The sequence below is a fragment of the Poecilia reticulata genome, chromosome 10, assembly GCF_904066995.2.
Source record: "Poecilia reticulata chromosome 10, P_reticulata-male-v2, whole genome shotgun sequence".
Classification (NCBI taxonomy): Eukaryota; Metazoa; Chordata; class Actinopteri; order Cyprinodontiformes; family Poeciliidae; genus Poecilia; species Poecilia reticulata.
The window spans coordinates 16,321,057-16,345,866 of record NC_088839.1 but is presented as its reverse complement, the minus strand read 5'-3'; the positions used below and the strand labels follow the sequence as shown (position 1 = coordinate 16,345,866).

At 39.8% G+C, this 24,810-nt stretch overlaps 1 protein-coding gene across 4 annotated transcripts in view; it reads left to right on the top strand.

Annotated features, from left to right (window-relative positions):
* apbb2a (amyloid beta (A4) precursor protein-binding, family B, member 2a) overlaps positions 1-13,602 on the top strand; it is a 45,255-nt gene extending 31,653 nt beyond the window's left edge. For all 4 annotated transcript variants that reach the window (XM_081611562.1, XM_008420222.3, XM_081611561.1 and 1 more), the window contains 6 exons: positions 5,091-5,205; positions 8,235-8,310; positions 10,330-10,410; positions 10,510-10,625; positions 10,744-10,926; positions 11,778-13,602. In XM_081611562.1, the coding sequence (XP_081467688.1) occupies positions 5,091-5,205; positions 8,235-8,310; positions 10,330-10,410; positions 10,510-10,625; positions 10,744-10,926; positions 11,778-11,954 (748 nt within the window). In that variant the 3' untranslated portion in view covers positions 11,955-13,602. The remainder of the gene's footprint in view (positions 1-5,090; positions 5,206-8,234; positions 8,311-10,329; positions 10,411-10,509; positions 10,626-10,743; positions 10,927-11,777) is intronic.
* The last annotated feature ends 11,208 nt before the right edge of the window (positions 13,603-24,810 follow it).

Sequence of the window (24,810 nt, the reverse complement as noted above, 5' to 3'; positions counted from 1 at the left end):
TTAAAAGCACAATAAAAAACTTTAAAAGGTATAATGAAATCAGACTGTGGTTTTAAAATTAGACCCCAAATAGACTGTAGATTGAAATGTCAAGTTTAAAGAGAGTGTTGCAGTGTGTACTCCTGTGGGTTCCTCAGTCTGTCTTAATGTCTCAGTGATCTTTACCAGGTTCTAGAAAATAGTTCAAATCTAACATATCAGATTGGTTAAATTATTTTTTCTTAACCATACGGGATACTTTTGACATCATGTACAATTTTACCTTCCTGGGCTTTGAATTTCCACACAGTTACCTTGTAAATGTCAGTACTGTTTCCTGCTGCTGCTCTTCATCATCACCTCACTGTGCTGGATTACTCTGACTGGCTGTAGTGGCATTTTCAATGAGCGATCACAGGCCTGAGGCCACAGAATGATGGCTTAGTAACTTGGACGTAAAAATAAGCCTGACCAGGGTAAGTGAGTGCACTTCTAGCCGAGTGTTGGCAAAATCGTACAAAAAGATTTATGTTGAGGTGCGTTTAACGTTGCCTCAGTCTTGCTGCAAAAGTCAAATAAGGTTGAGTTCTGGTTGTTTGAAAGGCAGAGAGCTGCTCTGGATTTGATGTGGTTCTTTTTTTCCAGGAACAAGAAATTTCAAACATATTGGAGAGGGAGAAATGTGGATGTCTTAAGGGAAATGGGAAATAGGATTTAAAGTATTCAGAGTTGTATTTGATTTAACCAAAAGTACCAGGGAGTGAATAAGACATGGACTCGGAACGTAAAATCGAACGGCGTGTCACAGTCCTGATTCAAAGTTTAATCACAGAGAGAAACTTGTGTGGGCTTTTTGAGCTGTAAACTCTGATGTAGTCTCCATAGGTTTTTTCTCGTGTGTGCGGATGCAGGGGACTCCCTGTTGAACCAGCACTTTTGGCACTCTAAAGATAGGATTCTTGCTATAAAGAATGTGCCTGCTGTTTCTGCTTAGTGGATCATCAAAGGCAGGAATGTGTCAGAATTAGCCCTGCTTTCTCTACGCAACATGGGCTTTCTGTGTAGCACTGGGATGCAAAACTATGGTGTTTATATCAATTGCATCTGCTCATGGTGCAGTAAGTTACTTCAGGTGAGTTGCTGCTTTAGTGTCAATTACTAGGTAATGCAGATTGATGTAAATCTCAACAGCAGAGTCCAGAATGTGAAATGAAATGAATGCAGCGTTCACCTCAGGTTGTTTTAATGGCAGTCATGGGGAAAAAGTTGAGGAAAGTCCCTTAAAACTGTGACAGTGTGTATCCAGAACAGATTTCAAATTAACTTCCCACATCTTAACTCCAAAGCGTGTGAGTCAGAAAATGAGTTCTGGTCACAACGATAATTTCCGGCCATAAAACAACCCAATGATTATGTCACAGCAGTTAGACTTTATAACTTCTGTATCGTCACTCCACACCATGTGCAACGGTGTAACCATAACCACCTATAAATGATATGTTCCAGCATTTACTTCTGTGTTTACTCACCTTTGAACTGAGCGGGAAGGAGAACGCATCAGAACGAGGATTACAAATTCACTAAGCTCAATTTGTGATTATTTCAAAGCATCTACGATCTGAAGCTGAAAGAAATTCACTTTGGTGTCTGAGAAAGCTTGTAAACATCTACAGATTTCGGGATTATTTACATAAATATGTAAATAATATTTATTTACATAAATATGTAAATAATCCCTAATCCTGTGGAGTTGTGAGAAAAAGTTGGTTTCTCTGAACATAGATGTAAAATATCATGAAATACGGCTTTTTATTTTTTTCCAATAAAGCTGCACAGATCATGTCAATGTAGTTGATATGATCTGATACACTGATATTTGGTTTACATGATGTATTTGCACACAACAGACATCCATTAACTTTTGTGATATGATTTAAAATTAACAAATAATTTGAGCAATATAGGAGTTGAAACCAGGGGGTGTCTGAAACAAAATGCTTGGATTATTCCACCATCTAAAAATGGTGAGCCGTCCAATCTCAAAGCTCCAATTATATTTCAAGATCCCTTCCAAAAGGTAATTTTTCCTTGCCGGTGCTGTTTTCTGAAAAAGAAAATCCCCAGAAAACCTGCGTGGTTCCTGGAAAAGGTTTCTGCCGTAGAATCGCACCTTTTGTTGTGTTTCCGATAATAGACTATCACAGACTAGAAGACGTGGTGCACTGTGGCGCATTATGCCATTAATATCAATCATCTCGTGTTGGATCTCCTTTCTGTCTGGAGCTTCTCCTTCTCTGAAAAGAAAAAAAAGTGTGCAGAGGATTGAGAGACGCAGGGGGAGGATGAAAGCAGAGGGACGATTAGAGACTGAAAGCAGAGTGGATGAAAGAGATGAAGCCGAGTTGAAACAAGCCGATCTTGTGCGCATCTGTGTAGCGGTGTGGTATGATGGCACATCGCACAGGAAAGGTGTTCTGTGTAATAATACCGATCCACTGAAATAAAAAGTATATAGAGCTGAGTGATACTGACAGGATGAATACTGACTCAGGATGTTGCATTAATGTTTCTCTAACCCTTTACCTTCTCTTTTCTTGCCCCAAATCCCCTCCTCTTCCCCACGCTTCCTGGGACACAGAGAAAGGTAACATCTCTCATTGGTTTACTAAAAAATGTGATCTGCGTACCTCCTCTCACAATCTTAATATGAGTGCTGCCACCCAGCTGTGGAACCATTGCTTGTCACTTTGGGAGTTAAATCAGTGTCTTTACTTTTGCCCCAAGTTATGTGGAGTACAGCAGCTACCGTAGGTGACAAATCACCTGCGAGTCGCACCGGCTGAAGGCTGCCGCCTATTAAGAGTTGCATGCTGTTTCGTTGCTTTGCGATCCCTCTGAGAGGGCGCAGGAGTCATAAAAGAATCATTTGTGGCATCAGAGGCAAGGCCGCTCATACTGCTTTCGACAGCGCACCCCTCAAACGTCCCTGAAGGAGGGATGCGTCCTATCGCTTTCCTGCCTGGCCACAGGCGGAGAGCATTATCGACCCAAAGTGTGTGTGAGCACACAATTAAGCAGCGGAGACAGGCTGGGTAATGGACTCATAAACACAAGGAGCCCGCTGTGATAAATGCCAGCTGTAGTTGCCATATTTCTGTTTGTGTCCGTGGTTTCATTGGCGCACGAGCTGAGATGTTTGCGTGCATCTGGAGACCCACAGCCATCCAGTTGGCCTCCTCTCATGTCCTCACGCCCTCCTGCTTAATTACTCATTGTCATTTCCGTCCGAAGCTGGCAGCACATCCACGTACTTGTTTTTTTGTGTTTGTTTGTTTTGTTTTGCAGCTTGTCTCACCTGTTAATGAGAAAGAAATGTGTGTATCTTTCATCTTCTGTCTGTGTGTGTGTCTGTGTCCTACCTCCCAGGTGTTGCTGTTTTTCATCTGCCACCCACTCTCAGCATAAAGTTTCTTTCTCAGAGGAGTTTCTTCCCTGAAGTCTCATCTCATCACTTCTTTTTTTTTATTATTATTATTTTCTAAGCCATGTGGCACTGCTGCGATGCTCCTGGCATGCAGTCTCCTTTGGCTCATTCACACACACCTTTGTACACGCATGCACGTGGGCTTGTATTGTCACATTGATGGAAACTGTGATTTTTGGTTTAGAAAAACAGACTAAAAATCATGCTTGGCTTAAATCAAGCAAGTTTGACTTCTTCGAAAGCCTCCGTGAGACGACACAAACAAAAAAATATATTTCCCCATAAACAACGGCGTCAATTACAGCTAACCTTAACCAAGAAATGTCTAGGAGAGACGTAAACTCTCCATGATGCAAAGTGCAGCAGCTTATTTTTGTTTTTTTAAAGTCAATGGGTGAAACTATTGCTAAAGCATTTATGAATCAAACAGATGCAGGAGGAATAGTTGGGGAGGTCCTCGTATCAAAAGAGAAGACAGATCCAAGGACAAACTCTTTTGATGTTTTTGAATAAGTCGCCTACTTTCACTGTCAAACCAAATGTCACCGCGCAGCATGGAGCCGCTGGTGAGAAAAGTAACATGTGCCAGCGTTCTGACAGCACGTAGATGGGAACAACACATGTATAATCACGGGGATACGAGTTTATCGAGAAATCTACGGAAGAATGATAGATGAAAAGGTGGTTTGTAAACCAGAAGCTTGGATTATTTTGTAATTGTTTTTTTTTTTACTTATTTTTCGTTGCTTTATGCTTAAATTCAAATAAATAAATAAAAAACTACTTCAAAGGGCTAAAACAAGCTTTTAAGGGATTGTCTAATGAAAATAGCAAATATCTTACAACAAAAGTTGCACAAATGAATGAAACAATAAAATACAGTATCCTTATTCCCTCCCCCTGGTAGAGATGTGGCCCAAAGTCCCTTTGTTATAAAGACTTTGACTCTTCTCCAAGTGTGAGCTATGGAGATTTTTTTTATACATCTTCTGTCATCCCCCTCACTTGGAAAACAAAATACATATTTCTTTTAGCAAACAGTGGGTAGTGGTAATACCCGTAGATATAGTTTAGGAAGAAATAGTCAAAGACACACAAACTTCATAATTTTTTGTGCCAGATATAACTAACAGCAGAAAAACATTAAAGTTTTTATCAAAACATACATACACTCCACACATATTTGTGATGACAACTTGAAGACCTCTTTAGAAAACACTTTATTTAAGAGGCAATCAATGCTGCGTTTCATTTAAGCTGCACAATAAGGACTCCTTATTATATAACAATATATGTTTTAGGTGATTTTTTTTTCAATAGAATATTAAATAACTCAAAACTGTTGAGGGTGCTTGGAGAATGTAAAGTAACTCAAAATAAACGTTTATTGGCATTTAATCAACGTGTGATTAAATGTCATTTACTAAGCAAGGCTAGCTTATTGACATTAATCACTAAACAACCTTTATTAAAGAGATTTTTCTTCTTGGCCTTTTGTTGAAGAAATGTGTTTGGTTGGCCCACTGTGTAGGTGCATTTGGAAAATTGATCCTGATGATGATTTTCTGTCACATCTGCGTTACAAATTCACCCGTGATCGTTCTTGTGTCTTCCAACCACGCTTCAGGGATTTTGCCTATGTGGCCAGAGACAAAAACACACGAGTGTTGAAGTGCCACGTGTTTCGATGTGATACTCCTGCCGCAGCCATCGCCACAAGTCTCCACGAAATCTGCTCCAAGGTAATGATCATTACTGCTACTGCATTCACAGAGATTAGCTTTTATCTCACACACTGAAATGAGTGATCCGTTTTTTGAATCGGCGCATTTTATTCTTGGAGGAGAACAGTTTTCCATGGTGGTGGTGGTTTTTATAACTGCTGTAGCCTTACACATTTACATAATAGTAAATGAATGACAGGACAAAAGCTGTAGGTGCAGCTACTTTAAAAGTTTTTCCACTTATTACCTTTTTACTGAGTCTATCACGTCATGGAGGAATTTTGCCCCATATGTTAAGACTGTGTTTCACTTAATTGAGATTTTCAGATTGGTTTCAGCTTTTCTAAGATTGCACTGCAGCATAATTTGAACCATTACACCACTTTTTTTTCTTTTCACTCATTCTGTGTTGGATGTGCTTGAAATCATCTTCCTGTTGCATTTTTTTCTGAGCTTTTGGACAGTTGGCATTAAATTTGATTTAATTTTCACTACAGAGCAGTTAATAGCCTTGTCCATGACTGCAATGTTCCAAGATCTTATGGATTCAAAGTAAAGCCAAATAATCACTCCTCCACCACCGTGTTTGACTGTTGGTATAATGTTTGTGGTGATATGCGGTTTGATTTCGTTTTTTTTTTCTAACATGGTGCTTTGCCTGATAGATAAGCATCTGTTCTGTGATTTATCCACAGCACATCAGAGCTCTAGAAGTTTATTCAGTTTACCCATGAAAATCTAAGCCAAATTTCCAGTTCGATAGAAGAGGCCTCCTCTAGCAATAGATCCAAAACAAAGCCATACTTCAGTCTATAAGTCTATTTCCAATTGTCCCGCAATAACCTGAGGCCTCTAGAGTTTGAAGTGGTGCTCCTTGGTTTTTAGCCATTTGTTTGAGTGTTGCAGTCTCATATTTAAGAGAAGAAAGAGTTAAATAAGCTTTCCCTTGTCTGAGCGGCACAAAGAGATCTTTGATCGTCCACCATCTTCCTTTTCATGAAGATAACTTGTCTCTGTTTACTAACTGTGTTTACTTACTGTGGTTACTGTCTTGTGCTTAAGGTTTGCTTCTATGTAACCCTCTGTCTACTGTGTGCAGTCTAGTTTATTCTCCTAAAACCGTTTTGTGAATAATTTTCATGTTGCTTTTGCAGTTTCTTAAGGAAAGATAGAAATGCTGCAGAAAGTAAATGTGGCTTTCTTAATAGAGATACTTTGATGTGTGACTCTGCAGCAGATATCAGCTCCATTTAACGAAACAAGAATGACATTTTTACCTTTACATTGGGCTGGAAAAACAAGGAGGTCATAAACCATTTAGAATGCGCAACCAAACCATGATGATATCACAACCTTTCCAGCTGTTGCGTAGCACCTACAGATTTGCGCAACTATTAAAAAGCCGTCTGCCAGTATGAGCGATCTCACGTGAATGAAGGCCAATTTCTCATCTCATAAACAGAAAGCTGTGAATGCTACCTTAATCCTAATGCCTGTTATTAAAATCTTCCCCGAGTCATTGCTTCAGTCTGTGAAGCAATGATGATCCTTTTTACATGAGCAAACTCCGAAATGGGATTCTGTAAGACCTGCACATAAATATTATCCTAGCCCAAGACAAAATTTCACCCAGGGAAACATTGTAGCTCATATGGGCAAAAGTGTGTGGTTTCATAAGAGCATCTATGAAAACTAGCCCATCCTCTGGTCAACGCTGACCTTGTAAAGGATGAATTTGTGGAATGACAGATGTTCCTCCTAAGAGAAACGATGACCCAGTTAGAGAAAAAAAAAAGTTTTTCATTCTTTTACACACTTTTAGATTTCTAATCCCAAAGCAAAAAAAGTATCTTTATCTCTGTGCATTACACGGTACCACAAGTCATACCCTCAAACTACCTATTTTAAACACACTGGTGGTTTTCTCTTTACTGCAGGGGACAAACTTGGTGACCTGAGTTTCGCGGCTGAGCAGCACATTGAACTGCGCTCCGTTTTGTGCCTTAGAGTGAATGTGTGTCTTTTAGGCTCCCCTGTTAGCAGAGATGCAGACAGACTGTCGACTTTGATTAATGACGCCTGCAATTTATCAAGGGTCTGTAGAGAGCTCACTGGCTCGGTGCAGAGGCCTTGCAGAATATTCAACTCTCTTTAAAGAGCGCGCATCTCCAAGAAAGAGAGCTGTGGCCCCAAAACCGGAAAAAGGGCAGTATCTATTTTATCTGTACGAATGAAGGAGATATATTTACGTATTTTCTTGTGGTCAGCATGAAAATAACTCAAACCATTTATTCTCAGCAAGCACCGAAGTACCATACTTACACTTTGAACCAACATTTCTGATCAATAAAACACAAGTCAGAGAGATACATCATTTGTATAAAACTCAAAATTTATAGGAAACTCTTCTCAAATTTGATGAATTTGTTGCACTTTTGCACAATTGAACAATCTAAGTACCCTTATGTAAATTTTTGTTCTATTTTTGTGCTTCAGCTATGATAAAAACGTTTTAAACCACCTTTAGCATTTTATATTAGCGAATAGTGATGATGATGGGTAACATTACTAAAATCTGAATTTTAGTAATGTTAACAATTTAAGGTTGTTTCTATTCTAAAACCAAAATTATTTATTTTAGAAAATGTCGTCTTAGATTTCTTAAAGACTGAAAACCTTTTCCAAATCTGGCATGTTCCATGACAGATTTTTCTTTTTAAAAAAAACTTTGGCTTGTTGAGTTCTGTGAATGAAAACTTGTATAAAACATTGTGCAGGTATAAGATTGTGTCAAAGTTCTGTCTTTTGGCTTCCTGGTAGATCTTAGGGATAAAACAGAGCAACTTTGCGGTTCTCCATTAGCCTTCTTGTTATCTGCTGAAAGTTTTGCCCGTCCCTACTTTCTTGGAATTCATATCCTGGTCATCATATTCTTCCGTTATTCATTTTTAATAATTTCCCCCAAGCCTTTCTTTCTTTCGTTTACTTCTGTTTTGGTTTGCTGTTTCTCACTTCATGTCCTTTTTCACATATCCATTTCTTTTCAGATTATGGCTGAAAGAAAAAGTGCTAAAGCTGCGGCTGGCAGCTCCTCCCAGAATGGCTCTGATGTGCCCCTACAAGGTAAACACACACACACAAGCACACACCCACACACACGCACACACACGCACACACGCACACATACACATTTCCATTACTTCAGAGGATACTTTGATAACATTTCCAGAATAATTAGTTTCCTTACCATTTATTTATCTGCTCTTGCTTATTTTAATCCAAAAGGTTTTATATTGTAGTCATTAATCCTGAAGAAAGAGAAAATCCTAAATGTGAACGTTTGAAAAGATTTATACCCCCACAACATAAGGAATTCAACATATCACACACAGACTAATCTTCTTTTCATTTTCTTTGTAGTTCCCTCGTGTAAAAATATAATTTGTCAGCCATGGAAAATCTCCACATTGTAGTCTTTTGTTTTCCCATTACAGAGTTTTTCCAACATGTCTAGACTCTTTTTTTTTTTTTGGAAAGGAAGCTCCTGTTGGCTCAGGAGCAGCAAAGAAGAATTGTGTAAACAAAGGACAGTTGTCTATAGATAGTTCTGTTCATAGCCTTGTTTACTTATTCCCACTGCTTGCTTGTCTCAGTCCTAAGTAATTATTGGAGAAAAAGAGGAAAAGGTCCAGCACAACCAATCCTCTGTGATAACCCCAGCTGGTAAGCATGTCAGCTGAGTGTTAAGGGCAAGCCACAGAGGGAATCAGATTATAAAAGAACCATAACAGCAGCTCACTTATGGAGACAGTGAAACTCATTAAAAATCCAATAACCGTTTCTTTAGGGAAATGCCTGGTGCTCCACAGCTCCCACCTCGACCCCAAGATCAAATATAACCCAATGATCCCCTGCATCCACAAAGCTTCACATCTCTGAACTCAAAGATTTGTCATTTGTTAAAATTCAGTGAACAATATTGAGCTCATAATGGATGAACCAGATCATTGCTTCTGAATTACTGCTTCTTTTAAACCCCAACAAATAACACCTCAGTAAATACCAAACTTTACGAGCTCCATCCTCTTGACAGAATGGCATTGTAGAATAGAAAACTATGCCATTAAACAATGTAGTAAACCCAGACGATGATGTCAAAAAGAAGCTTGGAGGTCTGTACACCGTCCTAACGTTATGGTACAACATCAGGTTGAGGGGACCAAAATAGATGTCATCATGAAAAAATAACATTCTGCAGAAATGCTGAAGCTCAAGACATCAGCCAGGAAATAAAACCCTGGACACAAATGGGTTTTCCAATGGACAGTGGCAAGAAGCAGATCATCAAATTAATCACAAAATGGGTTAAGAACAGCAGCAAAGTCAGAGTTTTCAGCAGCCATAACAAAGACCCTATGTCAATAGAAAGGTCACCCACAAACTGTAAGCTTATAACCAGGGTTGTACAGCTAACAATAAAACATATCAATTATCAAATCCCAGAAATGACCTCACTCTTCTGATCTCCATTTTGTATGTTCCTTAGGACGGGGTCCATCTTCCAAGCCAGTTTATGCTAAGTTTTTTTTTTTTTTGGAGCAAACAGTTAAAATATCTGTTTTCTACAGATTTCTACTTTGCCATTTAGGATTCTAAAATCTTTTATTAATTGATTTTATTTCTTTTTACACACCCTTTTGTTAGTTTTTGATTATTTCGGTGCTCGTATTGTTTGTCATTTTGCCGTGTCAGAAACCAACCCAGCCCTGTTGAGCGAACGCTCTATTGTGTCACGATTTGCTTCCTGGGAGCCGAAGATCTTAACGTGGTACGCTGATTGAAGTGCAAATGGTTGCTTTGATCACTTATTTTGTTATGCAGTCATCTCTGCCCACAGGCCAGGGTATAAGCAGGTACCAGCAGGGCTTTCACACAGTCAGACCTCCAAAATCCAGTATGCGCCTCTATCTTTTTTTATGCTCTAATCATGTCAACAGCAGAACAAAATATTAAAATATTCAGTGTTTGTTTATTTCTCAGCTTTAAGCCAATTATCATGTGTGCACTCCTCTTTTGAAAAATCAGATCTTGTCTTCTGATTAGGCTTGCTTGGATGTCTGAATGTGTGTTTTCTCTCTGTAGAGTTCCCCATGCCAAAGACTGAACTGGTGCAGAAGTTCCATGTGTTTTATCTTGGTGTGACATACGTGTCTCGCCCAATAGGTAAAGCTGGAATCACACTGAATTCCTCTCTCATCAAAAAAAAAAAAAAGTATTTTTAGATGTGTAGTGTTTTGAGGATACTGTGTGTTTCGTCCCCAGGTATGGACATTATTAACGGGGCCATAGAAAACCTCCTGTCATCCACAGGCAAAGAAGAATGGACCCCTGTCATACTAAGTATTGCGGACACCACCGTGGCTGTCATCAAAGAGAAGGCAGGGGGGTTTTGTGACTAACCAGGGGTTTTCAAATAAATAAAAGATGAGAATAGGCTTATCAATTAAAAAGAGAGGCAGATTAGAGCTTTGACTCTCCTCTTTGATGGCTGCACAGGAGGAAGAGGAGGAGGTGTTGGTGGAGTGCCGTGTGCGGTTTTTGTCCTTCATGGGCGTGGGACGGGACGTGCATACGTTTGCCTTCATCATGGATACTGGGAACCAGCACTTCCAGTGTCACGTCTTCTGGTGTGACCCGAATGCAGGCAGCGTGTCGGAGGCAGTGCAGGCGGCTTGTGTGGTAAGTCCTGAAACTAAACGTTTGAACTGCAGCATTCTTCTGTGCCTTCTGTCAGAGTTCCTGACCCTTTCCAGACTCCAATTTTGAAATATTGTATTTTATTTTGAATTTTTGACAAAAAAGGACAAATGTTGAATTTTAATTTACATGCATATTTAGAATGCTTGGAGTTTAGTATAAGTGCGTTCTTAGCGTTTAAAGCAATGAAGCTCCCACTTTATCACCTGAACCACAGACCTCAAGCTTGTTTTATTATAAATACAGTTTTATCATCCTGGTATATCAAGATAACTGAAAGGTGCACTGGCTTTGTTATAATAATATTAATAAGATCAGATTTTCTTTTTACTTTCTTTTATCATGATAAGAAAACCTTAAAATTGCTTTGTACTGATTACACGGTATCTTGTACTAATATAACAAGATCTCAGGTTTGTTGAAATAAGTACAATTATCATACCTGTTTTGTTGTGACCACATGAATCATCTCATTGTCTTGAGAAATGATTTATCATTTTTAAATAATTGGTGCTGTTTCTTAAAATACTAAGGTGGTGAATCAGGTACCACTGTTCTCAGCCTCAGTATATATAAACATGATCAGTCTGAAACTTCCTCCGCTTTTTTAAACAACTTATTTCTAGAAAATCTGATCCTTATAGTAAAAAAAAAAATTAACACGAGGAAGACTGAGCCTTTTCCCTTAAACAAACTGAATGTGGGGGGCATCAATGCTCTTCTTTACTGATAGACCACATGAGAAATAATTAAGAGAAAGTAAATAAGGTCTTCAGCTGAATTCTCATTAAACCCTTTTACTCACTCACACCCTCCCTCTTCCTCTTCCCCAGCTCCGATACCAGAAGTGTCTGGTGGCACGGCCGCCCTCTCAACGTGCTGGCTCTTCCTCATCTCCCTCTTCAGACTCAGTAACGCGCCGAGTGACCACCAGTGTTAAACGCAGCGTCCAGTCTCTCATAGACACTCTGAAACCCAAGAAACAGCCGTCAGAACTGCCCCAGCAATGACCGTCGCTACTCACCGCATTGCACCCCACCTCAGCCTGGATGCCACTCTCACAGCCACCACAAAAACACTTAATCAGTACCAGACTTTGGAAGAGATGATGTACATACAGTATACTTACTACGACAGCGGATGCAGGAAAAAGCGCCTGATAATATATTTAAAAAAAAACAACAACAACAAAAAAACTAGCCCTGTTTATGTGTGAAGGGACCGGAGAGGTCGCAGAACCGTTTGAGCTTTGGCGGTCAAGCGGAGCTTTGTCCGAGTGAAAACGCCTCCTGGATGTGGATATCTTCAGCTGATGGATTACATAAACTTTCACTTGACACAGAGGATGACCCAGGTGGGGGGGAAAAAAAAAAAAATCACATTTCTACTCTCAGACTGCTTATGGAGGAACTCATTGGTGTTAATTATTTTCTTTTCATCTCTCTACTATTCTAAACTTGTTGACTTGGATGAGCAACAGGGACATCAAGGACAAGAAAAGGTCTTAGTCTTGCTGTTGTCACAAAAGATTTACATAAGAACAACAAAGTGATCCAAGATCAAACAGTCGAAACCCTTCATTAGCCCTCAGCTGCCCACCAAATGGTATAAAACGTGTCCCACAGACAAAAAAAGCAAAAACCATTTCATATAGAATGAAGTGATTGTATTAATGATGTGTATGTAAATGACTTTATGCAGAAAGAAAGAAATGCGAGCACAAAGTTTGTAGATAAATACTAATGGGAGATGAGAGATTGGTGAAAGAAGATGGGACTAAAGATTGGTTTGTTTTTTGCATGTTTTCTTGAAGGGGAATGATAAATATGAGTTTGGTGAGAGTATTGACGAGAAGACTTGTGAACACATACACACAAAAAAGAGAAAATAGAAATGCTTTCTGCATAACTCATCCTTAATTGTCCATGAATAGATTCACACTGGCATCAGAGCGTCCAGCCCCCAACCGAAAGTCTATAGCCCCATGTGTAAAAAAAAATAATAATAATACAAATTAAAGATTGTATTTCTTTTCTTTCGCTTCTTCAATGGATGAGTTAGGAAAACAAAGTAGTTTTTAGTGCATTTAAAGGCTTAAGATTGTAAATTTTTTATATTACGGAAAAATGGTTTTAAGATTTCAAGAATGTTGAATCGCTTCTGTTTAAACTTGACAAAATGCTCAGGAAATTGTACGATTCCAAATCCAGGTTTTTATTTGGTAGGTGTGAAGAGAATTTGTGGCCAAAAAAAACAACAACAAAAAAACACCACAGCACAAAAAGTGTTTGCCATTCTTTATATGGCACAAAAACAAATCAAATATGTGCCATACATGAAAAAATTACCTTCATTCTCCTTAACCTAAAGAAAAAGGTTCCTCTACTGTATGCTCACCATGAAAATGCACATGCAAATCCACAAGACCACAAACGTATGCAGACAAAAAAATAAAATAAATGAATTTATACGGTGCTCCTGTGGCTAGGGGCCATCACCTGCACCCAGTGTGTGCTCTGTGAATGCAGTTTTATTTAAGTAAAAAAAAAGACACAAAATACGTTAGAGATGTGAACCCTTTCATTTCTGTTTGTCACCCATCTCTACACCATGTAAATGTAATCTGTTGTGACAATAAATGCATTACCAAAAAGAGAACAGCAAGCAGCGTCTTGACTGGCCAGTGGAGTAATTAGGGGCATGCCATAGCAATGCATAAGGAGAGCAGTACTGACTTGCGAAGCAAGTCAGTACTGCCTCCATGCATTGCATGGCAGGCACCTATTGTTCTACACCCAATAGAATGTCTCTTTATTATTAGGGGCATGCCATAGCAATGCATAAGGAGAGCAGTACTGACTTGCGAAGCAAGTCAGTACTGCCTCCATGCATTGCATGGCAGGCACCTATTGTTCTACACCCAATAGAACGCCTCTTTATTATTATTATTATATATTTATTCTTCCGTCACCGTTAATGCGGCTCGTACCGCTGTGTGCCCACCCACAAAAGTGGTATCAAAACGTGCGGCTCGTACCCGAGAAGGGAGCTATTACTTTTATTGGGGATTGGAGTTAAAATGATTACATAAATTAATAAAAACTAAAAAATTTGAGATTTTGTGTCTCACAGAATCAGTAATCTTTCTCTATGAAACACACACACAGGACTGTTTATGGCTGACTCAAAAACCCTTTTTAAATCCCCCTCACAGGCATAAATATCGCCCTATTGGTCTGAAAGTTGGTCATAACATAGATACACATGCCTGCTCATGTACAATGTTTACAAAAATTTGCTAGGGCTTATGCTTTTTGTCAGGGTCCTTCAGACTGACGCCTGGTGTCTCCCAAGTATAGAAACTGTGTCTGAAGAGGATTTTCCCGCTCTTTGGCTCTCACAGCTGCAGGGGATTAATTACCATAGCAACAGAAGAACAGAGTGTCTGGAACTGCAGCTCCCCAGGACTGCACTGTAGGGTTTTCTGGTATTTACAACTGCTTGTGTTTTCAGCATTATACTACTGATTCAAGACTATAACCATTACACATATGTCCCCCCATGTTAAAATCTGACATAAATAAGAATAAATAGCTGATTAAAAGTCTATGGACAGAAAATAACGTCGCTGCTCCTTTAAGGAACCAGCGGCACAGACGCAGCGCCTGCGATGCTACAGATCACAAACCTGACAGAGAGCGGAAGAGGATTCGTAGGAAAAGAGCGGTGATGCTCAGCAAGGCAGGTCATTAGCATTTGTACAAAAGTTAGCATTTCACTGTCTATGACTAGTGCACTAGCACTTTTACCTAAAGTTAGCTTTTACCTAATTTTCTCATTAATTAGAAATGTTTAGTATACTGAATAGAGTAGTAAAATTAAAACAACATGGTCGTGTTGCTCCACATCCTACTGCCAGCATTTGAGCTAACATTAGCATATTGGCTAATTTTAGCATATGCATCAATTTTAACATAATGAATGGTACAAGTACAGATTATTCTACATGCTTCTGCCTCTCCACAGGTTATTGACTACGTTGCAGCTTTCTTTAGCATTAATGCTAATTTTTAGTATAAAAACACTGGCTCAAAGCCGACGGGCACACTTTGGCATGCCCCTTTAAAATTTCTGCAGGAATTTTCTAGTTAGGGGCATGCCATAGCAATGCATAAGGAGAGCAGTACTGACTTGCGAAGCAAGTCAGTACTGCCTCCATGCATTGCATGGCAGGCACCTATTGTTCTACACCCAATAGAATGTCTCTTTATTATTATAAATATAATTTATTATTCTTCCGTTACCGTTAATGCGGCTCGTACCGCTGCATGCTGACCCACAAAAGTGGTATCAAAACGTGCGGCTCAATCCCGGCAAGTGAGCTATTACTTTTATTGGGGATTGGAGTTAAAATGATTACATAAATTAATAAAAACGAAAAAATTTGAGATTTTGTGTCTCACAGAATCAGTAATCTTTCTCTATGAAACACACACACAGGACTGTTTATGGCTGACTCAAAAACCCTTTTTAAATCCCCCTCACAGGCATAAATATCGCCCTATTGGTCTGAAAGTTGGTCATAACATAGATACACATGCCTGCTCATGTACAATGTTTACAAAAATTTGCTAGGGCTTATGCTTTTTGTCAGGGTCCTTCAGACTGACGCCTGGTGTCTCCCAAGTATAGAAACTGTGTCTGAAGAGGATTTTCCCGCTCTTTGGCTCTCACAGCTGCAGGGGATTAATTACCATAGCAACAGAAGAACAGAGTGTCTGGAACTGCAGCTCCCCAGGACTGCACTGTAGGGTTTACTGGTATTTACAACTGCTTGTGTTTTCAGCATTATACTACTGATTCAAGACTATAACCATTACACATATGTCCCCCATGTTAAAATCTGACATAAATAAGAATAAATAGCTGATTAAAAGTCTATGGACAGAAAATAACGTCGCTGCTCCTTTAAGGAACCAGCGGCACAGACGCAGCGCCTGCGATGCTACAGATCACAAACCTGACAGAGAGCAGAAGAGGATTCGTAGGAAAAGAGCGGTGATGCTCAGCAAGGCAGGTCATTAGCATTTGTACAAAAGTTAGCATTTCACTGTCTATGACTAGTGCACTAGCACTTTTACCTAAAGTTAGCTTTTACCTAATTTTCTCATTAATTAGAAATGTTTAGTATACTGAATAGAGTAGTAAAATTAAAACAACATGGTCGTGTTGCTCCACATCCTACTGCCAGCATTTGAGCTAACATTAGCATATTGGCTAATTTTAGCATATGCATCAATTTTAACATAATGAATGGTACAAGTACAGATTATTCTACATGCTTCTGCCTCTCCACAGGTTATTGACTACGTTGCAGCTTTCTTTAGCATTAATGCTAATTTTTAGTATAAAAACACTGGCTCAAAGCCGACGGGCACACTTTGGCATGCCCCTTTAAAATTTCTGCAGGAATTTTCTAGTTTGTTTGTGCTCTTCACCTTGTTTGTATTATAAAATCCAATATATCCCACTTTGTAAATATAAGCAGTCTGACTAGATTCTGACTGTGGCACACAAAGAAATTGAAACAGCGATTGATATTATTAGCTCCAGAAATCATTTTTGAGGGCAAACATTTGATGCTAGGTGGGATTTTGATTCAGCTTCATAATTTCCAATTTGATCTTGATGTCAGAGTTTAAACATCTGCCAAAATGGATGAGTTTACCTAATTACTCGGTGTCGTGTTTTGTCCTAGGTTTGCGTAAGTTGTTACCAGCAAACAACGTTGGTGCCTTCAACTGCTCCTGCAACCTCTACGCATTTATATGTGAAGGATTGATATTTATATATCAGGTGTTAACATGTTTTTGTCGTGCCTGTACAAATTCTTGTCCGCTGTGGAGCTGCTAAATCCAAACTAGAGACTGCTGGGAGCAGGAGTGGGTCAGTTAAGGGCATAAGGGTTTTAAAAAGCTTTACCAAGATGACAGACAAATTGCTGGTGTTCCTGTTTTAAAGTCTGCAGCTACATGAAGTAGAGTGACTGAGCGCTGCCTATTCCCCAAATGTTGCACCATATTGCCAGTCAGCTTCATGGAAGATGACTTAAATTTAGCCAAGTGCTGACTGGCTACCTGAAAAGACAACCCAGCTAATTAAGCAGCTAATATCAGCTGGATTCCAATACATAAGGGTAGGCTGAAAAAAAGGGTACTATTGTAAATTCTGTTGATTTAGTGCGGAGAAAAACATTGTAAAAAAAAAAACAAAAGTCTTCAAAGTTTCCATATCCAACATCGAAATCCCTCATAAGAGTAGACTCTTACTTTGCAAGCATTTTTGTTGTAAATGGTTATTAAATATTCATGGGATGAGACTACATCGCAGTGAGGGTATGAGAAAGTTGAGAGAAATAATACTACTAAATTTAGTCAAAGTCATGAATCCATGACTTTTTTATTTTTTAACCTTCTTGTGGTAAAAACGCAAAGCTCAGGAGGAAAGCTGCAAATATCCAGATCAGACAGCGGGGAGCCTGGGGGTTGTCCTGTCACACCGTCAGTCTCTGAAACTACACACACAAAAAACTTGTCAAAGCGCACACAGGGTCAGTGCAACCCCCACGGACTGCGCACAGAGCCAAAACAATGTGTGGGGAACAAATAAAATAATCTCTATTTATTCATAACATACTTCGTCCTTTTAATAAGGTGCCAGACAAAGTGATGTAGTGATCAGAGGTTTTTGTTGCTAAAGCACAGAGACAAACGCTCCACTCCAAGCAGAAGATCACAGCAGCTTTTCTCCCTGTCTGCCAACAAAGACATAGTCAGGTCTGTAACACTGGCAGCTGCAGAATTTACTCAGGGAGGAAATTTGACTAATTAACCAGCTGATATAACCTTGTTAAATTCCCAGTGTAACTCTTTAATGAGCATTGCTGAAAGAAATAATATTCTGCACTGTAAGCATGTTTACCTTTCATTAACCTGATTATTTTTTCAAACGTCACAAAATAAATGCAAACATAGAGACATGCAGAATGAACAGAAGGCAGTCATAGCAGAGGGTATGACGTCCAGGACTTGGCCTTGTCCACCAATCCATTTCTATTCAACCTCAAGCAGATGTTTTAAAACGACATTATTCTAGTGTCCAGTTTTCCCCCCAGGTCTTCCATATTTTTCAGCAAATATAACCTCTGGGTCAGCTTTCCAGGTTGATTTAAGGTACATCTTAGGAGAGCTGGAAGCTGTTAGAAAATAATAAGATGGATATTTTTTTTGGCACTGTCCAAATATTTAACAAAACGAAATAAAGAATTTCAACACTGGGCAGGAGAGTTAAGGGTCTCTACTAAAATATGTCATATGTGCGTGAGTAGTACTTCCAGTACTGATTTTGAGGTGAAGAATATTCCTCTCTCTAAAGATCTCAGAACATCCTCATGTGGAAAATCCTGAGACCCTTTGGAGCCAAGATGGTCAAAGGAAGAGGGATTTATTACTCAAGGTAAGATTCAAATGGAAAATAAAAATAAGCTGCACCCTTTGAGATCCATTGGATATGAATAGTATGTAGCTAACTTCCCAAGGTGACCATAGGGAGCATTTCCCACCATTTGAGATCAAACCCATAGTATATTCAGGAAAACCAGAACACCCATAAGCTTCTAGAAGATTCTAGAGTCCAAAAAAAACCAACATTGTTCTGGACATTATAAAACCAGTTGGTATGCGAAGGCTTTAAATGAGCAGACAGCCACTATGTCCTTGTTGCTGGATGCAGGGTCACCTGCTGTCTCAGCAGCAGCTTACACTGCAAGCCACTGCTCTCTTCACTGCCTGAATTATTCACAAGCACAGTGTACACTTTGGGGACATGAAGCCTGAGTTTGTTCTGTGTGTATTTTGCTCTTTGAGTCCTTGTTTGAACTTTCCAATGCTAATTTCTTTCTAGCATTTACAGAAATATATAGGAGAAGTTGTGCACACAGGTGTGTGGGTGACTGTCCGAAGTACAAAGTGCATCCATGTATTCCCACAGATATGTTGCGGTGCACCGAGTTAGACTTGGTTTCAGAGGTGGCTCTATTATGCAGTCGTCAGTGGAGAAGCTCTGAGTTTCATTGATGCTAACTTGTACAGACAGGGGGCGCTGAATTATTCAGCAGACACTCAGCTTTGCCTCCCGTTCATCCCCCTCGCCCCAGTAAATCTCACTTCCTCTCCATCTCCACTAACTAACTACGCCATTCCCTTTAAATTTCCTATTTCCGTCCAGTCATCCAAACCTGGCTGCCGCTGTACTTCCCTCAGCTGAGCCCCACGCCTTGTAACTACTGCGTCAAGAAGGGTTAGGTTCAAACTTGTGCCAAACTGGCTTTTATCTTGCTTTTCAATTTCAATATATAAAATGTGTTTTCCATTGAGCCAAACATAAAGCTAATTTTGTGCAACGTGAGGTGCTGTTTAATTTGTGGACCAATTATGATGTGCCCCAGTTTTCTATAATATGAATGTATTGGGATAAAAGGTAAAATCCATAGTCTATTGCAGCACCAAGACAGGGACGTCACTAATTTCATTTTTATGTTTTTTTTTGTTTGTTGTTGTTGTTGTTAGTTAATAGTTGACCATTGGAAAGTGAATGCTCAATACACTATGCACAACGTCTGAGTGTTCCCAAGAGCGGCATTGTTTATTAATTAATCAGAAAATAAGTCTAATTAATTAATAATCACACTTATTATTGTTTGGAACCACTCAAAGAATTTAGGATGCTGACGTGACTAAACCTTCATCAATGCAGACAGAGCATCTGCGTGGTGCAGCATGAGATTAAAGAACATTGTTATTATTATTTCTACAGTATTCCAGTACTAGCAATTCCCTAAATTATTTTCTAGTGGAAAATTCTGTATGAATGTTGTCTTTAAGTTGTGATGCTCATGTGCCACAATTGTTTGAAAATGTTCAACAAACCCTGAGGCAACCTGGCACAGCTGTGTCAAATTAGGCTACAACATCCCTGTCACTATATATTTACTGATACAAATATATCAGTATATTTTTGCTTCTCAAAGTCTAAACATTTGAGAAGCTTGAATTCATATCAGGTTAGTATGAATCTAGTTTTATGGCACATCACTAAAGTCATCGACATTTTCTCAAATAGAAAAACAAAACAGTATAAAAATAAAGACAATTTTTTTTCCTCTTCACCGTCTACAGTCCTTTACATTTTTACTGTAGATATGAACCATCAGGATACTACATGCATCACAAGCACCAACATAAAGGCCATCAGGACAGATGTGGATCACTCCAGGGTCACTCCATTGAGAGTAAAACTCCAACGCAGGAAGTTTTTTTTTAATTTTCCAAACAGCAATGCTTGTCTAACAAGGCCAAATGCTTGTCCCTGCCAGGGCCTGACTTTAACAGAGGAGGTGATAAAAGGCCCTGGTGGTGACAGACTTCTCCAAACTGAGTAACCCACACAAAGGCCACAGGAACAGCCTCCCCTGGATGAGCTGACCAAGTCTTGTCCCAAGCTGAGCCACCCATCCAGAGTACTTTGACAGGAAGTAATTTTGGGAGAACTAAAAGGCACCACAGGAAAAAAATAATTTATAAACACACAGAGCCTTTCAACAGTATGTATTATTCTTGATCCATTACAACCATATTATCAATATGCTGGAATAATGCAAATCATACAAAAAAATAATCCATGGTTTTCCTTTTTTTCTTCTTGTGGTTGGTTCCATTTGCATTTGGATTTATTTCTCTCAGATCATTGTTAGTCCTTTCCCCTTGGTTTGTAATTTCTTTGTGTCTTATTCACCTTCCCATAGTCTGCTCGTTTGCTCTAATCCCCTGATTAACACATCTGCATTCAATGTCATTCTGTTCCTCCCTCATTATAAGAGCATAAAGTCACCGGTTTTCATTGTTCATTATTAGTTCATCTGCCCATTTTGCTCTATGCTGCTTGACACTGCTTCTGATTTATTTTTAGATTTAATTGGTTTCATTATTGTCAGTTTACATTTTTGGACCCTTGGGCTTTGGGATTGGTTTTTGAAAATTAATTTTTGGATTGTTGAATTTTTTACTTATTTGTTGCTCTACTTCTGCATCCCTATGCCTGCTTTTGGGTCCTCCAGAACCATCATCGCAAAATCTTTTAATGCCATAATAAAACAGAGTGCTTCGCTGCAGTCACACAATATTACTTTGTAGCTGTAATTGGTGGCTTCATATACTATTACTTGTATGAAAACACCTCCTTCCCTTCTCACCCTCCGTGGGTGGTCTCTCTCACTCTCTCTCTCTCTCTCTCTCTCATCCTCTGAACTCGGTCCTCTACCAGAGGCCTGGGAGCTTGAGGTTTCTGCGCAGTATCTTGGCTGTGCCTAGAACACTCTGAAAGGCAATACCTATTCTTACTTAAATTAGGTTTATATGCTTTACTCAAGTCTCACTAAATTGTTTATTCAACTCAAATAATGTGAGTAATGTACATGTTTGGCCTGAGAAAAGTACAACACTAAGTTATTTTGAGTAGATTCTATTTGACTATGTTTGTTACTGGAGTGAATGCTTCAGCTCAGCAGTGCGCAAGAAAGTGCGGGAAGCTTCCAGAGCTTTTGTGGACTTGCACATTGGAAGAAACAGAGCTTCTTGAAAGGTGAGTTATTTGTCTTCAGCATATTTTCATGTGTCATGCATGCCTTTACTACTCGCATATGTGGTTACAGGTTGATTTTTCTTTAAAAAGATGACGCATAAAAGTCTTTGCAGGCTAATATGCTAATGTTAGCATGGGCTCATTGATCCAACATTAGCTAAAACTGCCACGCCTTTTACTTGAGAGCCTCTTCCACTTGTGCAAAAAAAAAAACACTGTTCAGGTAAAATCACTCTATCAGGTTTATTTATGAATTGTGCACAATACAGAGAGCTTGTAGGACAATCAATCATGAAGCAATTCTGGATGGAAAGCTCTGCCAGGCAGAGACAACACATGAGTCTTACATAAAAGGACATTTCTACAATTTTTATGGTGAGAAGTGAAAAATTATCCCATACATTTTAAGATATTACATATTCTTAAAATGCAGGAGCAGGAAAACTGATCGTCTGTCTGCTCAGGAGGATTTGTTACCTCCTGTCAGAAAAGTGTAAATCTTCACTCTCCGCTTCAGTCACTCGCCAGTGGACCACCAATAGTTCCTTGAGTTGAGAGCCTTTCAGAAACATCTAAAAAAGTTGTTGTCAACAGTCAAATCGTCAACAATTCAGAGTCGTCTTCTCTCACAGCTCCGAAGCATGTTTAGCTTTTCTTCCTCTACGCTGATACTGGATAGCAGACCAGCAGAGGTTGTTAAAGCTCAGTCTCACAGTTTTCAGTCCAAATGCCCAACAGGAGACTGACAGTTGTCTGATGGAGGTGATGGAGGTCTTTTTTGTCTTCTGGATCCTCCAGATCTTTTCAATTATTTTCATCGGCTGGTTTTGTAGGAGGGACATCATCTGGTCCATGGGAGGACAGGTTTGAGGAGTTGAGGTCAGAGGTCAGGTGCACTGCGTGAGGCTCAGACAGAGGAAAGAAAGAGAAAAAGCAAATAGAAACTGATTAGGGTTTGTTTTGTCATTTTCCTTGTTGTTTTCTATACATATACATTTATATTTATGGATCTTATTTTAAACTTTTACGTGATCATATAGTTTTAGTCATTTATTATCCATCCAGTATTATGGCTCCTGTTTGTGGAACAGTTTGTCTGAGAAAGCTGAGGGCTAATTGTTGGTATAGCTCTTAGAGCTGCTTTTAGTATGAAAGGGTCCCTTATAAATAAAATTAATTAATTGATTGATCCTTTTAAGAAATATTTTTTAATGTATTTATTCAAACACACAAAAGAAAAATTAAACATATTAAGGCCTGTAATTTATCAACAAAAGATTTATGTTCAGCATTTTATTTCAAACAATTCACCCTGAGGACAAGATTGTGTGCTGGAACCTCTTAGACCCATTCTTCAAGAATTGGGTGGGATATCCTCTTTACACTGCAAATGTCTTCACAGAATCCAACAAATCAGCTTTGTGGTTGCTCTGCATCTTAATCCTCTAAGAGGGGCTTTTATTTCCGATAAAGGTCTTTAGGATTCTCTAAAGGTTTGGTTTCCTCAGTTTAGAAAACCAAAACTCAAGGAAACAACTGCCTTATTGACCTTCCTTGCGGCTCGTGTTTAGTCAGGGTGCAGGATTTTGGGGTGGAACGCTCCATGAATGGTTAGTAGTTTCCGAGTGTCTTAACATCCGTGGTGTTTCTCTCCTCCTTTGGCCAGCTAATTATTCCTGCAGGGTATCTGATTACTGGTAAGGCGTAGCTGTTTATCGCACTGATCTTGTTCTTGCCATTGAGCTGGCTTCTCAGGACTTGCCTTATTCGTTGGAGGTATTTGGCTGTGGCTGCTTTTCTTGTGACCTCATCGAGGTTGCCATTTGCTTGTGGTACTGGGAACTGTCCTGTATGTCTGCTATTGTTCCTTCTGGGAGTAATGACCTTCTGTGTGGATGACCTTCCCTCTCTTTGTAACCATCCGCCACATTTCTCTAGTCCAAATGACATTCCAATGTCAGTGGTGTAGATCCTGGTGGTGTGGATCAGTGAGTCAATGTCTCGCTCGCTCTTGGCGTACAGCCTGATGCCATCCATGTAGAGGAGGAAACTTTTGGTGGCCCCATTCTTGAGTAGGTATCCGTAGCTTGTTGAAGTTCGGAGCCATCCCGTTCTTCCAAACAGTGATGGTGCTCAGAGGGGCTTTCCTCTCCCGTTGCTCCTTCCCTCCTGCCTCACCCGGAGAGTCAGGCCGCTACTGCTGGGACCTTTGTCCGTGGAGCGCCGGCTCCTTCATCCAAAGAGGCGCAGGTGAGTCTTCTTCGTGGCTTTGTCCTTGGCGTACCACCTGCAGCTCTGTATGTTTTTTTCTTTGCTGCTGCCATTCGGATCACAGCCGCGGTTGGGCATCTGCCTGCGCCTGCTTACCAGCAAGTTTCTGTAGGTCCATATGGTGTCTTTGATGGTGACTAGGGTGAGCCACATCTAAAGTGGCTCACCCCGTGCAGCACTAGCTGCGTGTTGAGGACCTCCCTTTCTGGCAAGTATGGGAATTACAAGGTGCTGGCCTTTGCCCACAGGTCCACAGCAGCAGCTCTACACTCCCACAGAAGGTGCCTCACTGACTCTGGGTCGGGGGCAGATGTTGCGGGAGTGCATGACGGCTCTGACCGGGAGGATCCCATGAGCCACCATCCTGGAGTCTGTTTGGAAGGACGGGATGGCTCTTGATGATTTGGCTGAGGGGGTTCAGACCTATGCAGAACAGCAGTGGGGGCAGAGAGTTTCCTGGAAAGAATTATGATTTGGTTTTTGACATTAGTTTTTGATCTCTGCCCAATTTGATGGACACTTGTGCAAGTGCTTTGCAGTTGCAGGTTTTTTTTTTTTTGTTTTGTTTTTTTTTCACTCTTGTGGCCTTTATTTGCTACTTAATTGACAGGAAAGTGGGTAATGAGAAAAGGGGGAAGACATGCAGCAAATGTCGTCAAGGCCGGGAATCGTACCTGCGAGGACTAGAGCCTCCATATGTGGGATGTGCTTAGCACCTGAGCCACCAAAGCACACCCCCTTTTTATTTTTATATATATATATATATATTTATTTATTTATTTTTGACTCTAGTGGCCTTTATTTGATAGTTAATTGACAGGAAAGTGGGTAATGAGAAAAGGGGGAAGACATTCAGCAAATGTCGTCAAGGCCGGGAATCGAACCTGCGACACCTGC